Source organism: Galeopterus variegatus, unplaced genomic scaffold (assembly GCF_000696425.1).
Source record: "Galeopterus variegatus unplaced genomic scaffold, G_variegatus-3.0.2 Scaffold309, whole genome shotgun sequence".
NCBI lineage: Eukaryota > Metazoa > Chordata > Mammalia > Dermoptera > Cynocephalidae > Galeopterus > Galeopterus variegatus.
In genome coordinates, this window is record NW_007726420.1 from 183,050 (window position 1) to 199,507 (window position 16,458).

The 16,458-nt window shown below is 40.8% G+C and overlaps 1 protein-coding gene across 1 annotated transcript in view; it reads left to right on the forward strand.

Annotated features, from left to right (window-relative positions):
• Positions 1–3: 3 nt before the first annotated feature.
• Positions 4–16,458, forward strand: part of NAAA (N-acylethanolamine acid amidase) — a gene marked incomplete at its 5' end in the record, with an annotated part of 27,287 nt that continues 10,832 nt past the window's right edge. The window contains 5 exons of the mRNA XM_008567315.1: positions 4–173; positions 721–885; positions 4,037–4,163; positions 7,480–7,570; positions 13,376–13,452. Of these exons, the coding sequence (XP_008565537.1) occupies positions 4–173; positions 721–885; positions 4,037–4,163; positions 7,480–7,570; positions 13,376–13,452 (630 nt within the window). The remainder of the gene's footprint in view (positions 174–720; positions 886–4,036; positions 4,164–7,479; positions 7,571–13,375; positions 13,453–16,458) is intronic.

Here is a 16,458-nt window from a genome sequence, read left to right on the forward strand (position 1 = left end):
CGCCCCGCGCTGGCGCTGCTGCTGCTGCTGGCCGGGCTGCTCGCCGCCGCCTCGCCCCCCGCCCCGCCGCGCTTCAACGTGAGCCTGGACGCGGCCCCCGAGCTGCGCTGGCTGCCCGTGCTGCGGCACTACGACCCGGACTTGGTGCGCGCCGCGGTGGCGCAGGTCATCGGGTAAGCGCCGGCGCGGGACGGGGTCTGCGGGAGGCCCAGACGTGCGCCGCCCGGGGTGCGGTCAACACTCTTCCCTCCTCCTCTCCGTCCCCCGCAGCCTCGCCCTTCCCACCGCTTCGAGAACGAGCGGGCAGCGTCGGGGCTGGGGATTATCCAGCACGGCCGGCTCGGCTTTCCAGTTTAGTGTCTGTCCCCAGTGGCACGCCTGTCCTCGAGCCATTCCGGGTCAGGGTGGCGCACATTTGTTGCCCGGGCTGCTAAGCTACCGAGTAGGGGACGCAGCCCACGCCTTCCTTGCAGGCCTCGCGGGCTCCCCAAGCCTGCGTTTTTGGGGACCAGCTTCACTTGCCCTGCCTCTCTCGGAGTTTCTTTTTCCCTCCCGGACGCTGCGGACTGGGTGGCGCGGAGCCTGGGCTCTCAGCTCTCTGGGAAACGGAGGCACTTAGCACTCACCCCTAGGATGTAACACCCATCCCCACCCCCGTACACACACATTCGCACCCTCATCCTCTGCAGGTCAGACACCCGCGTGCTTTGTCTTTTCTAGGGGTAGTGTCCCCAAGTGGGTCCACGCGTTGATCGGAAAGGTGGTCATGGAGCTGGCGCGCTACTTGCCCCAGCCCTTCACCGGCGAGATCCGCGGCATGTGCGACTTCCTGAACCTTAGCCTGGCCGACTGCCTGCTGGTCAACCTCGCCTACGAGTCGTCCGCGTGAGTGCCCCATGCCAGCACGGATTAACGTGGGGCTCGCCGGGTGCTCCTGCCACATACGCGTGGGAGGGGACATGTTTTCGATGTGATAAAAACAGGGTGGTGACTGGGTTGCCCCGAAACCTACAGGCTTCCTCTTTGTCTCTCCGGGTAAATCTCAGCAGCAGATCGTGGACTTCGAGAAGGAAAACACCTTCTCGAAGGAAACACCTCTTCGTGAAGTCCTCTTTTCTCAACCAATCTAGGTAGCATCCCACTTTCAAAACTGCTCAAAATGTACCTTTCCAGGAAGTGGTTGGAACTAACCCCTCTGTCATCCGGACCCTCTAGTTAACCCATTGCCCCTCCGGCTTTATAACTGCGGTGGGTCATCCCTGCACTGACTTGTCCCCCTGCATTTATTCCTCCCTATTCATCGTGGCTGGTGATCCTGCCTGCTCTTCCAGAGTCTGTTTCCACCAGGGCTGAGGTCACAGGGAACACTGTTCTGTCTAATAGGGCCAGCCAGTGTTTGGTCTTGGGAGCGGGCACGATAAAATGTGCTAACCAGAAGTTAGAGCAATATGTGGTTGATTCCAAGCAAAGTGCAGGAGGATACTTAGTGTTTGATTCTATAACAGTTCCTGGAATTGAGAGGTTTGACTTGGTTTCTGCCTTTAAGACATTGTTTGGAGACCAGACCAGCCTTATCTGGTAACATAGATACTTATAGCTTCTGACTGCCCCAAGATGATCGGGGGAAAAAATTCTTGGGATTATGAAACTTTACTGCCCCTGGCATCTTCCCAGAACACCTAGGCAGAGTAAGTTAAGAAGCACTGTGACTGCCTTCCTCTTCAGGAAAATGCTTTCAGACACAGGCCTACTAAATCAGAGTGCTCTTCAACTGAACTAAGTTAATTTTACCATTGCACCTTCAACTTTTTCCTATTCTGACATGTGGCTTTCTCAATGAAAAATCACTAATCATTTTCACCCTCTTTTGTTTGAGTCACCATATTTAAGCATATTAAAACAAAAGTTCTAGTAAAAACATTCTAACTTTTGGATTTGATATGAAGATATTTATTGAATTGCCTAACAATAAAAAGCACTATCACGCTCCACTAGCATTTTCAAAGGAAATGGTTTGTTCTCACTTCAGAAGTAAAGCTTTTTGAATCAGAATAATACTAGCTACCCTTTTTTAAGCCTGCTGGGTGCTAGGCACTTCATGAGCACAGCCCTGTAGAGAAGATGGTATTACCTGTTTTGTGATGTGGAATCCAAGGCTCAGGTGGCTGGTGAGTGCTAAAGCACAATGAGTCTCCAGTGCCCTGCAGTGCCTTTTCCAAAGCAGAGCCCATCTACTCATGTCTCCTGTGCTTGTAGACTACATCACATTAAAACATTTGAGCCTGATATGGAAGTATTGTTATATTGATGATTTTTAAAAATCATCTTTGAGAGAGATTCTACAAGTTGCTTTAGCTACTTCCCATGTTTTATCAGTCCCCTCCCTGACATGAAGTCTTTGAAGTTAACAACAGAAACCTTGGATGGAATTAAAACCTGACCAAGCTTCCTTCTCTAAACAAACAAAAAAATTAAGTAACACTTGTTTTTTCCTAATTATAAAAGTAATATGTAATCATTATAGAAAATCAGTAAATGTAGAAAATATAAAGAATAAACCTAACCACAATCCTGTTACTCAGAAATGACCATCAATCCTTCAAGTATTTCCTCTCAGTTTTGTTTGTGTGGATATATATATATTTCTCCCCACAACTGGACATACTCTATATAAATTTTCTTTTTTTATGGGTGCAGGTCATTTATTTTGGATGTGATCTCGGGAGGCAGTGGGAAGAGAGTGAGAAAGCGAGACCAGGAGGGGAAGGAAGGCAGTACAGGGTGTGTCAACGAGCAGGTGACCGCTGTGGGCAGCAGAGATCAAGCAAACTGGGGACTTCCCTGAGACTGCATAGGCACATCTCAATGCTGTTCCTCCTGAGAGAGGAGGAACCTACGAATCCGTTTGTCATTGTTAGATGGCTGCTCATGAGCGTTAACTCCCTGACACTTTTGTCCTGCACTGTGCTCAGCGAGAAAGTCTGCCAGGCAGGTAGAGAGGTGCAGTGCTCACAGCAGGAAGCTGGTGGTGTGCACTGAACAGTTCACTGAAGGAGCAGGCAGGTGCTGACCAAGTCCGCTGCAGCGGTGAAAATCAGCAATGCGTGCTTGGCATGCAAAACTATTTTCCAGGTGGTTGGGGATCCCCAACATGCAGGTTTACCAAGAGGAGACTCTGGCTGTGTTTTCCCTGGATGGTTTGTTTGGGTGAGATGCCATCATTCTCTGGCTCCTGGATTGCCTACTTAGAAAGAGATTTCAGGATTTTCAGTTTCTGAGGCTGAGAAGTCCAAAGTCCATCTGGTGGTGGTGACAGCAATCAAGGGGTCTCACATTGCAAGATGGTGGAAGCAGAGAGAGCAAAGCCTGTATATAAATATTTTTTCACATCACATTAAATATCTCAGAGAATATGGATATTAAAATGTTTTAACAAACCTCCTCTTCTTTTTCTCAAAATATTTCTCTTTAGCCAGGAGTTCCTAAAGGATCTTTTTCTCTTATTAGCTCTGGGAGCGACAGGAAAAGTGCCAAGCCCCTGAAGAGCTAACCATTTTCCAGAGGGGACAAAATGAAACATTTGTGGGACAGGATGGATGGTTCAGTGCCATTGTACTCACTCTCAGAAATTCATAGGCAAGCTTGAACTAGCATTGAATAATGTGTTAAAGAGAATACATACTACTAAGCAGAGAGAATAAGCGGAGTTCAGAGGCCTAGCTGAGCCCAGAATGGGTCAGTTTCACTTAGGAGGTAGGTTGATGATAAAATTCTCGTTCAGTATGTTTGCAGTGCCATCCATATATGCTAAGGGCAAAGGGCTAGTAACACAGAGTGAACACAGCTGAGTTGTGTCCAGTTCTGTTTTTCATCTTGAATTGTGAATCCATATTCTTATACAAGATTACAGTATATATGTCAGCTATAAGGAAGAAAAACTTTTTCTTTGGACTTGTTTTAAAAATGAGAACCTTATTTTTCTGTTCTTTTTAAAATTTGTCTCATTCATTCATGTTGGACTTTTCTTTTTTCTCAGGTTCTGCACCAGTATTGTGGCTCAAGACTCCAGAGGCCATATTTACCATGGTCGGAATCTGGATTATCCTTTCGGAAATACCTTACGCAAGTTGATTGTGGATGTGCAGTTTTTAAAGAATGGGCAGGTATAGTTCGTACGGTATAAGATACAGAAATTGGAAAGACTTGCTAATCCAAGTTAGCAGTCATTTGGATGGATAACTTAAACGTGTTATCAGTGTAAGATGCCAAAACCATCAAACCCCCGGAAAAACAAAACCAGGAGAGAGGTTTACATCAATTACGTTTCTAGGAGGAAGAGTCATTTATTACTATTGAACATTGACTTAGAGAGGCCAACCAGTTTTCTTAGGGAAATCTCTTTTGGGGTTTGATCAATCTTCCACTTGTTATGCTGAGTCAGCTTTTTCCTCTGCTTTCCCATGTTCAGGTTGCTTCTGGAATGGGGACGAGCTGGGTGGTGCAATGGCTAGAAACACGCAGCTTTGGGGCCTAACAGGCCTGGGTTTGAATCCTGATTCTGCTGATTACTTCCCTGTGAACCTGGGAAGTTACTTATACCCATTTTGCAGACTGCAGCTCAGAGAGGTTCATGACTACTTTATTAAGACAGTTATGAATGTTAAATGAAGTAATCTGTATAAAGCATGTGGTAGATGCGTGATAAATAACAGCCAAATTAACAAATGGTCCTTATTCTACAAGTATGATTGACCCAAACTGTTCTTTTGTGTATGATCTTTTAAAAATTATACTTAGATTATTTTGTTTTCAGCATGGTCCCCTTAAAAGTATAGTCTAATATGTTGTCACATTACTGTGTAAACTTTTGGAGAGACGGCATTAATCAATGTTCATTGAGAACATAAAGCTTGTTATTGCTATGAAACAAAATAGAGCATGCAAAAGCCAGATTTTGGCTTTAAGCACAATGACTATATTTCATTTGTTCTTTGCATTCAGGGGTTGATTCATAAATAATAAAAACTCACTTACTAAATATTCAGTCATCTGCTTTTACAAACAAAACCTTTTTCTCAAAAAATTCAAGCAATACAGAAATATTTAAAGTGAAGTTTTCTCCTTTCCCAATTTTATTCCTTTACTTCACTACTATTAACAATTTTATTTCTAGCTGATGATTTACTTTCAAAATGGTTTTAAGTGATAACAATAACAATGTGAATGGATAATAAATTCTCAAAGGAAATCTGCTAAAACGTTAACAGTTATTACTGAAGGATGGGATAATATTTTAATTTATTAGTTTATATTCTTCTCCCTTATTCCTCAGTGAGGAAGTATTCTTATACATAGACCAAGGAAGAAATGCAATAAAAGCAACTGTTCTCTCTAAAACTTACTCTCACTAATAATTGTTGCTTCATTTGTTTCTGTTTATCCTGGAGCTCCCACGAGAAATGGTCTATTGAGATGGCGTTACTCTTAGTGCTCAGGTTATTATGGCTGAATCTAGACAGGTTACACTCGAGTATTGTCTTTCTGAGGAGGATTCATGGCCAATAAATTGTTTTGCTTAATTAAGAACAGATTATCCACAAAATAATTCATCTCTCATTCTTGTCTAGCATTCATAACTTAAAAGTATTTTTATATATGGGACCTCATTTGATCCTCCCAGCAGCCCTGAGAAGCAGGCACAAATCACCATTTTCATCCTTAATTTACAGATGAGGGGCTGAGCCTTACAGAGACTGACTTGCCCCAAATCACGTGGCGGAGACGTGGCAGAGGCGGGACCAGAACCCAGGCCTTCAGCCTTCTGATTGCTTTCTTTCCCAAAACTCAGCTTTAGTTAGACTGTAAGTTAGAGTCCTCTGCTAAGGGTTTATTTATGTTAACTACCTTGGATGAGACAATTAGGAAATATAAATATTTAGAAATAGAGATTTTCAGAGCTGCAAGATAAAATATCTTACAAATTATATCTCATAATTACATGTTATAATTGGAAACTACAATGTTTTCGTATTCATAACTTTAATTTTCTTAACCTTTCAAGAGGGTCAGTGTATCATGCAAATGAGATGACCTTATAATTACTTTTTTTTCCATTTAATTACATTTTATTAGGGCTTTAGTAGCAAGGTAGACTTACTCCCATTTTACTGCTATTAATGGAGTTGGGGAGCATTCATGGAAGGGCCTCTGTAAGTCTGGGGGAAAAGATCATTTATAAAACTAAGGCCCCTGCATTCTCCCTTTAGCCACCTTAAATTATTTTTACAACCAGAAGAGGTAAAAATAAATAATTAAATGAAAAAGGTTACTGACTTAAGATTAAGTTTTCTAAGGAAAAAATATTAACCCAGCCCTATACATTTATTAAAATATAAAAATATTAATTAACCTTTATTTAACAGTATAAGTCATGCACTGTTCTAGGTACTTCTTTGAAAAATAAAATTTGGTATTGGAAATATCTAATAGAGTTTGGTTTTCCTCCTGGGGTAATATAGTGGTGTCTTGCAATCATTGGAGTTTATTACCTTAGTTTAAAGTGGGGATGATCCATATAACTCATGAGATAATTGTGAGGGTTAAATGAAAGATGTATGTAAGATGAGTTTTTAAGATATTTAAAATTTAAATGTAGTTATTGTTGGTGAGCAGTTCCACTTGTTTCCCCTAACTTCACAGAGCTATAAAACGTGTGATATTTAACTTTTATAATCGAATCAACACTAATTTTTTAATTGGAGCTCATTTGCTACTTCTAGGATGGGCTTCTCAACCTTCTTTGTGCATGGATCTCTTTGGCGAATAATGTTGTATAAATACATAAAATACATGGGATTACAAGGAAGATTAGGGGCTGGCTGGTTCGCTCAGTTGTTTAGAGCATGGTGCTGGTGCCCCCAAAGTCCAGGATTTGATCCTTGTACCGGCCAGTTGCCAAAACAACAACAACAACAAAGAAGATCAGTTATGTTGACATTGAGCCATTTCAATATTATGCTTTTTCCTAACACGTTAAATAGGAAGATTTAGCAGTGGATCTAACAACTACTATGATTTCAGAGTAGTGATGACTGTGGGCAGTATTTCAAGATATCTGCAACCACCACTGTGCATATGAAAATACTTGTGAGCTCTACTGGTGACAAAACCACAGGCACTACTACTACTGCATGATTTGTTGCATATATTCATATAGAAGGAGTTAAATTTCAGGTAGAGGTTAGTGAAAATAAAGATGTTCCTTTTTTCCCATCTAAGGACATAAATCTGCTGAGTTCTATCCATGGACCCCTGAGGTTAAGAACTCCTCTTTTAGAAGGCTATTTCAGAGTTTTTATTCTGTTATGTTGGAATTTATGAAGGAAAAAAGTAAAGTCCATGAAATGGTGGGGTAGAACAGATAACTTCAATGTGTATTTGTTTGGAATGGTAAAAAGATACTTTATCTCTTGATTTCAGGTTGCATTCACAGGAACCACCTTTGTTGGCTATGTAGGATTATGGACTGGTCAGAGCCCATACAAGTTTACAATTTCCGGTGATGAACGAGGTAATCAAAATGAACTCCTATGCGTTTTCAGCCATGTCCCTGTTCAGTTCTGTCCAGGTGCTTCCTTCACTCACCCAGCAGAACATGTGGAAGAATTCCCACTCTGTGGCAGGGACTTCTGTTCTAGTCGGGGGAGATGGACAGTTGCATGTAAACAATGAAGATGATTTCAGGTAGTGGTAAGTGCTACAAAGAAAGCAGAACAGTGAGATGTGATGGAGAGTGAAAGACAGGTGGGCAGTTACAATAGGTAAGAGGGTCAGGGAAGGTCTGAGCCATGTGATCCCTGAGCCATTGCTGCAGAAGCTGGAGGAAGACAATTCCTGGTGGAATCACAGCAAGGGCCACAGGTAGGAATAAGCTTAGTGGGTTCCAGAAACAAAAGAAGGTCCATGTGGTTACAGCATGGATTAAGGGACAGTGACATTAGAGGTGGAGAGAAGCTGAGGCCATGGTGCAGGGTTATGATGAGGAGTTTGGATTTTAAGCATAATGGAAGCCATAGGAGAGTTTTAGGCCAGGGATTGAACAGATCTGATTTGTATTTTTAACTATCACTTTGGTTTGCTCTGTGGAGACTGGATTGTGTTGGGTTAAGATGGAAGTAGAAGACCATTAGGAAGTTATTGCAAGAATCTAAGGGATATAGGATGTTGTTATACAAGCAACATCTGTAAAACACTTTATAGTTTACCATGCATACTCTCACACATTTTCTCATGAGACCCTCACAACAGTCCTATTAGGCAGGGCTGATACTATTAACCCTATTCATTATGCAGAGGAGGAAACTGAGGCTACGAGATGAAATGACAGCTAGTAGGTGGGAGAGGTGGTTCTCAAATTGATCTCTTGGGTCCTGGCCCAATTGTTCTGTTTGTTAACAGCCCCACTGCCATTGTCCCAATCTCAGGGGAACACTGTTCATTTCCACAATGTGTGGGAAATTCAGAGATAAGCAAACTTGTCTCTGTCCTCGGGAACTTGCAGCTGGGTAAAGGAGGAAAGATGTGCATAAGGAGTATCTTAAAGTTTAGTGTTGCTCATCTGAGGAACCCAGATTGACTTCATGTTGCTGTTTCTTATGATTGGATTTGTTTTTATCATTTTACATAAGGCTTTACCAGGAAGATCTTAAGATGCTGGATGAGTATGTGTCAGTTTCTATAGTAGTCCTTTTTTTTTTTTGCAGTTGGCTAATACAGGATCTGAGCCGTTCACCCTGGTGTTGTTACACCACACCCTAACCAGCTGAGCTAACCGGCCAGATCAGTCATCAATTCTTTATACTAATGTATTTCTTTCAAAATTTTCTTAAGTGTCAGCTATGAATAAGACTGGGTCTCAACCAGTGGTATCTGACCACGGTGTGACAATTATCAGGGTTTGTACAGAATGTCTGTAGCACATGTATGCTTATTTAGAATGATGGGCTTTGTTTCTATAATTTTGCCATTCAAATTGTTTGCCAAACTGATTAGTAGAACGTAAGGTATAAGCAGTTTAAAAATAGCTGAGTTAGTCTGTAACATACACATTTAATGAAATGCTATCTAATTGCTTTTAAAAGATTTTTAAAACTTTTTAAAAATCTTGTTTTAATGAAAACTAGTTGCATTTTGGTTTGCTAAGACTGAGTTAAAATGTCTGAAGAACAAGGCAACATTTCTTGATTAATAGAAATAGTTAAGATGTTAAATTAAGTTTCTGGACATTACAGAGGATGCCCACAGTGCCTCAAACCTCCTTGAGAAAGGATAAGGATGTGAGGAAGATTGACAAATGGCACTGGATATGGGGAGGCTTAACAAAATGTGAGGTGGGGAAGATCTCAGACTCTAGAGCCAGCCTGCCTGGGTTCAAATCTTTGTGTTGTGGCCAAAACCCAGAATTCCAGGCTCAGGTACCTGATGCACAGCTAAAGCCAAACACTGAAGCACTGGTGCTTCGAGATATTTTAAGAAAGGCTTATTCTAATTGCCCAAAATGAGAAAATGGGAGAGCAAAATCTCTCAAATTGTCTTGCCATAGAAACAGAAGGCAAGGAGTTTTATAGGGCCAACAGGAAAGGGAGGGGGAGTTTTGGGGAAGTTAAGGGAAAGTCTGTGCTTCTCTAACTCCAGATAGACTTCAGGCAATCAGGCTGCTTGGCTCCAGGGGCAGCTGGGGCTGGGTCATCTGGTGCTTATAATTTCTTTGAGATCATTCTTTCTGCAAACAAACTCAAATTCTCCTTGTGATCTTTATTGGGTCATCTCTTGCAGCTTGATGGAAAACCAGACTTCAGCAACTTATAATTATATTACAGGAATAAGGGGTACTGGGTGGGAAGTTAACAACTAACAGCAAGCAAAAGTTTAACTAACAGATCATTAATTTTCAGCCACTATTAAATTTTAAACTATTGAAATATCAGAGGGCTTGTCAGCTTCACTGTCACTTGCTGACTGGGTGACCATGACCCAGGTGCTTAACCTGTCTGTGCTTTCGTTTCCCCATCTGAGCAGCAGGGACAGTAATAGCTGCCGTGAGGACGAAGTGAGTCAGTGTATGTGAAGTACTCAGAGAAGTCCCTGGCACAGAGCAAGAGCCACAGAAGTGCTTGTTGTTGTCCTATCTCCAGGCCTGACCGCTGAACCCCAGACTGGAGTATCCAACCCCCTTCTCATCATCTCCACTTTGACGTCGCCTAGGCATCTCAAACTTAACATGCTTAAGCAGATCTCTTGCTTTTTTCTTTTCTCTTTTTTGCCCCTACTCTGCCTCCTCCCAGATCTGTTCCTCTACTGGTTTTCCATGTCTCAGGAAATGGAACCCCCCCCCAACCAAGAGTCATCTTTGACCCCTCCCTCCTTAAGTCCTGTCAGCTGTGCCACCAGAAGGAGACTGCACCTGTCCATTCACTCTGCCTCCGCTGCGAGGCTAGCCACCGACACCGCGGGCTGCTGCGGTCGCAGCCCCCCTAATCTCCCTGCTGCTATTCTCGCCTTCCCATAATTCTCTCTCTCTACACAGCAGCTAGAGTGATCAGGTTCCCCTGCATAAAAACCCGCTGTGGCTTTCCATTTCACTTTAACAAATCCAGAGTCCTGACTCTGACCTCAGACCCCTACATGATCACCTCCTGCACCTCATTTTATGCCTCTGTCCCCCCTCACTCCCCCTGTACCTCCCTGGCATTGTTTCTTGTTCCTGCTGAAGGGCTCTGTCACCCATGTCTTATGTCTAGAACACTCTGCCCAACTTAGCTCAAATGTCGACAGCACAGAAGGCTGGCTTTAATGCTCCTCTCAAAAGGAGCCCTCCTTCGTCACTCACAATTACATTACTCTGTTTTATTTCCTTTATTATGGTTATTAAAACCTTGCTCATTTAATGATACACTAGATTCTTTTGTTTACTGTTAAATTCAAGGGTCTGGGCCAAGTCAGCATATGGCACATAGATGCTCGATGCTTTTTTTTTTTTCTTTTTTTCTAATTAAAAAAACTTTTTCCCCAATTTTTTCGTGGTAAAATATGCATAACATATAATTTACAGTCTTAACCATTTTTGAGTATGCAGCCAATGGCATTAAATACATTCGCAATGTTTTGAATCCATTATCACCATCCATCTCCATACCTCTTTTCATCTTGTAAAACTGAAACTCTGTATCCATTAAGCATTTCCCTATTTTCCCTTCCCCCCAGACCTGGGCAATCACCATTCTGCTTTCTATTTCTAAGATTTTGACTGCTCTTAACTACCTCATCTAAGTAGAATCACACAGTATTTGTCTTTCTATGACTGGCTTATTTCACTTAGCATAATGTCCTTTAAGTTTGGCCATGTTGTAGCATGTGTCAGAACTTCCTTTCTTTAAGGCTGAATAATATTCTGTTGTATGTACATAACACATTTTGCTTATCCATTCAATGGACACTTGGGTTTCTTCCATGTTTTGGCTATTGTGAATAATGCTGCTATGAACACGAGTGTACAAGTGTCTCTCTGAGACTCAGTTTACAATTCTTTGGGGTATACAAGGTACTTCAAAAAGTTTGTGAAAAATAAAATTAAAAGATAATATGAATCTTTCCTTGAACTTTTTGAAGTATGCTTATGTACCCAGAAGTGAAATTGCTGGATCATATGATATTTATATTTTTTATTTTTTGAGGAACCATCCTACTGTTTTCCACAGTGATTGTACCATTTTACATTCCTACCATCAGTACACAGAGGTCCAATTCTCCACATCCTCAGCAACACTTGTTATTTTCTGGTTTTTTTTTATAATAGCCATCCTAACAGGTGTGTGGTGGTATCTCATTGTACTTTTAATTTGCATTTCTGTAATGATTAGTGATGCTGAGCATCTTTTCATGTGCTTATTGGCCATGTGTATATCTTCTTTGAAGAAATATCTATTCAGGTCTTTTGCCTATTTTTGAATCATGTTGGTTGTTTTTCTTCATTGTTCTTGAGTTTTAGGAGTTCTCTATATATTCTGGATACTAATCCCTTATCAGATACATGATTTGCAAATATTATCTCCCATTCTTTGGGTTGCCTTTTTATTCTTTTAATGCACAAAATTTTAAAAATCTTTATGAAGTCCAGTTTGTCTATTTTTTCTTTTGTTGCCACTGCTTATTTCTTAGATGAAAAATTTTCTTTGGAAATAAATTTCCTACAGAGGCTTTTGAAGATGTTAAACGCTAATTTTAGGAATGATTGCAAGTTTGTATTTTTTAAAAATGTGAGCCCAAATCAAATTTAAAGTTCTGCAAGATAAAATTTTTCTACATTCTTTCTGATATTTATTGGGCCATTTCCCTTGATAGCTACTTAATTTTATTTTGAAATTGATAGGATGATTTCCTTTAGCATAGTCAACATTGTATTCAGGTATAAAAGATTCTGCTTTCAAAACTTGAGTGGATATTTGCATATTTCTGCTTGCTAGGAGAACATACATATTTATTGTATGTATGCACATATACACACATATATGATATAAATATTATATGTATAATTATATAAGATGATTTTTATGGTTGCCATGAAATTCAGGATTCGTCTTTGAAAACTGGATATAGTAGTCCCCCCCTTATTCATGGGGGATGCTTTGGAAGAAACCTCAGATAGTACTGAACTCTCTATATATTATGCACAAATTTCTTTTTCCTCCTTCACAATTTCACTGATAGAAGGTTTGTTCTTACGTAGATATTAGCAACCTCAGCATTTGATTTTTTTCTTTCCTTATTAAGTGAAGAACTTTCACCTTTTCACTTAAAAGAAGTACTTTATGGCTTCTCTTTTTTGCATATCTGAATTGCCAGCATCACTATTCTTGTGCTTTGAGTCAATTATGAGGTAAAATAAGGGCTACTTGAGAACTGTGATAGGGCAACAGTCTATCTAATAACCTAGACGGCTACTAGGTGACTATCAGTTGGGTAGCCTCTATCATGTGGATCCAAAGGGATGATTCATATTTTGGGTGGGGAGGAGCCAAACATTGCGAAATTTCATCATGCTACTCAGCATGGCGCACAATTTTAAACTTATGAGTTGTTTATTTCTGGAATTTTCCATTTAATATTTTTCAACCATAGTTGAATGCGGGTAACTGAAACTGTGGAAAGTGAAACCATGGATGGGGGGACTACTCTACTAGTAAAATCACTCTTTGTCAGTCAACCTTTGTTTCGCATCTGCTTATACTATGTAAAAGAAACAGCATTTAAGGACTTTTTAATGGTGCTTGGACAGTAATTTATGTATATACTTATTGTTATTTTTTCAATTTGGTAGATAAAGGCTGGTGGTGGGAGAATATGATCGCTGCCCTTTTTCAGAGACACTCTCCAATCAGTTGGCTTATCCGCACTGTGAGTATACTTACTCTTGAGCTCAGTTCACCCTAACTTTATCTTCTAAACCCGTGTGTTCATGTGTGATCCTCTGTGTCACTTAACAATGTTGTTTTTTAATGTAAGAAGCTCCTCAAAAAAATAAGCATCTAAATGTTTGCAGTATGCATATAAACCTTTTTGATAATAAGTGTCAAAGATAAACAAAGCCAGACACTAAAGTGGTAAGGATAGATTTTAATCAGTGGTATGCTGTGGCAATAGGGAAAAGAGTCCTTCATGAACTGTACTCAACTTTGATTTGAACAGAAGTGACAAATTAGCAAGACAAATTAGCAAAACAAATTCATTAGAAGGTGGCTCTGTACACAACAAAAGGAACATCTGCTTACCTGAACCTATTAAAATGCGCAGATTTGCAGGCCACATACAACTTATTTGTCTTCAGTGTTCTTTGATTTTTTGAGGTGGTAAGGTATAGTTTCTTTCTCTTTCTCATTTGCATGTCTGCTCTACCAGTGAGTTCTGTTCTTTCACATGTATTCATGGTAGTGATTGTCAATTTTGGATTCCAGATGTAGGACTTCCTTGAAGACTTCTTATAAGCTGGTCATGTGGTGGTGAAATCCCACATTTTTTGTTTGCCTGGGAAATACTGTTTCTCCTTTATTTCTGAAGGATAGTCTTGCTGGGTATAGTATTCTTGGCTGGCAATTTTTTTCTTTTGGTACTTTAAATATATCATCCCGTTCTCTTGTGTCATGTAAAGTTTGTGCTGAGAAATTTGCTGTTAGTCTGATGAAGATGACTTTTGTCATACTATTTTTAGGATTCTCTCTTTGTCTTTGACTTTTGACACAATGTTTCTCGGAGAGGACCTTTTTGGATTGAATCTATTTGGGGATCTTTGAGCCTCTTGGATCTAGAAGTCTGTATCTCTCCCAATACCTGAAAAGTTTTCTGCTATTATTTCACTGAATAGGTTTTCAGTGCCTTTTCCTTTTTCTCCCCTTCTGTAGTACCCATGATTTGGATGTTTGTGTGCTTAAAGTTGTCTGACAACTGTTGTAGATTTTCTTCATTTAAAAGAATTTTTTTTTCTTTTTTCTTTTTGTCCATCTGAGTTATTTCAGAAAGACTGTCTTTGAGATCAGAAATTCTTTCTTCTGCTTGCTCTAGCCTGCTGCTTAAACTCTCAGCTGTATTTTTTGTTTCATTTAATGAATCCCTCAGGATTCATTCAGGAGTCCTGCTACATTCCTTTTTAAGGTATCTATTTCTTTGTAAATTTCCTCCTTCATATACTGGCTTGTTTTTCTCATTTCATGTGTTGTCTGAGTCTTGTATCTCATTGAGTTTCCTTAAGATTGTTGCTTGGAATTCTTTTTCAGTCATCTCAAGAATTTCCTGCTGTTTGGGGTCTGGTACTTGAGAATTATTATATTCCTTTGGTGGTATCATATTTTTTGGTGTCCCCCCCCCCCCCATATTTCTGGTCTCCCTATGTTGATGTCTGGTTATCTGGTAGAGCAGGTGCTTCTTCTGTTACTTTGGAGTGGCATTTGAGGAGAGAGAGTGCCTGTCGTAGATGTGTTTTATACTGATCATTGGGTGGGGTGTTTTAGTTTTGGTTCCAGGTAGACATACTAGTATAGTCTCTGTGTGGTTAATTCAACCGTATTTAATGTCAGAGTTGTCTGTGAATGCCTTCTTGGCCTAGGCACTAGGGCACTCAGTGGTTCCTTTCTGAAGTGGGTGACACTGTGTTGGGTTGTTGAGGACGTGGAGGAGATCTCTAGTTCTTTGGAGAAGCTCCTGGGTACCCTCTCACTCCTTGGCTGAGGTGGGTGACCTTAGTAGACTTGTTGGCACCCCAGCTAGTATCCTTTTGCCCTGATAGGTGCACTGGAGTATACTGAAGCTCCTCAGCTTGAATGGGTGAGCCTGGGCACTATTTTGCAGGCAGAGGCTTTTCCTGGGTCCTTGCTTCTCCCAGTTGGGGGATGGGTTGTTGGTGGCCTAGAATTTTCTTCCATACGCTCTTTGGCTATACTGAGTTTCTGTACTTATCAGTGGCTTAGCATGTGTCTCTCCTCAGGTCAATGCAGTTGCACAATCTCTTTGAGTAGTTCCCACCACTGGCTGTGCAGGGCTGCACTCACTCACCTCATTCCTCTTTCCTCCTGCCTGGTAAAACATGGAAACACCTGGATCTGGGCAAGGTAGAGCTGGTGGCAGCAGAGGCAGCAGCTGCAGTGGGAAGCAAGATGAACTGCTGCGTGTGAGGCAGGGGGAGTGGGACAGAGAGCAAGACAAACTGCTGCATGAGAATGGCGGTGGCTGCAGCCAGCAGCAGCAGTGGCAGGAGTAGTGTGGGAGAAGCAGTGGCAGCTGCTGTGGGGAGTGAGACAAACTGCAGTGCAGGGAGACGGACGGCAGCTCTGGATACAGCATAACTTGTAATTTGAACATGGGAAGCCCATTTTCAGGAACACATCTCTGGTGTGAGGATCTGACCCTGCCCAGGTTTATCCTTTTTGACCCTTCCTCACCTTGCTCTAAATCATCTAGTCCTGCTGGGCTTTTTGGCATTTGCCTCAACTTTTTACTTGGGTAATCCCTAAACATGTAGACAAACTGCATCTGTTACACATTTCTAAGATGACTTCTAAAACTTTCATTATAAGTTTAAAAAACTGCATCAAATCCAGTATATTATATAACTTTTTTTTTTTTTTTTTTTTTTGATGGCTGGCTGGTACAGGGATCCAAATCCATGACCTTGGTGTTACTAGCACCACCCTTTACTAAGTGAGCTAACAGGTCAGCCCCTCAGTGTCTTATAAATGTTGACATTTAAAAATAAAATATTAATTTAAATCTATCCATTGGAATCTAAATACCATAATAATTTTTTTTTTTTTTTTTTTTTTTTTTTTTTTTTTTTTTTTTTTTTTTCTTTTTTGGGCACGGAAAAAAAAAAAAAAAAAAAAAAAAAAAAAAAAAAAAAAAAAAAAAAATTAT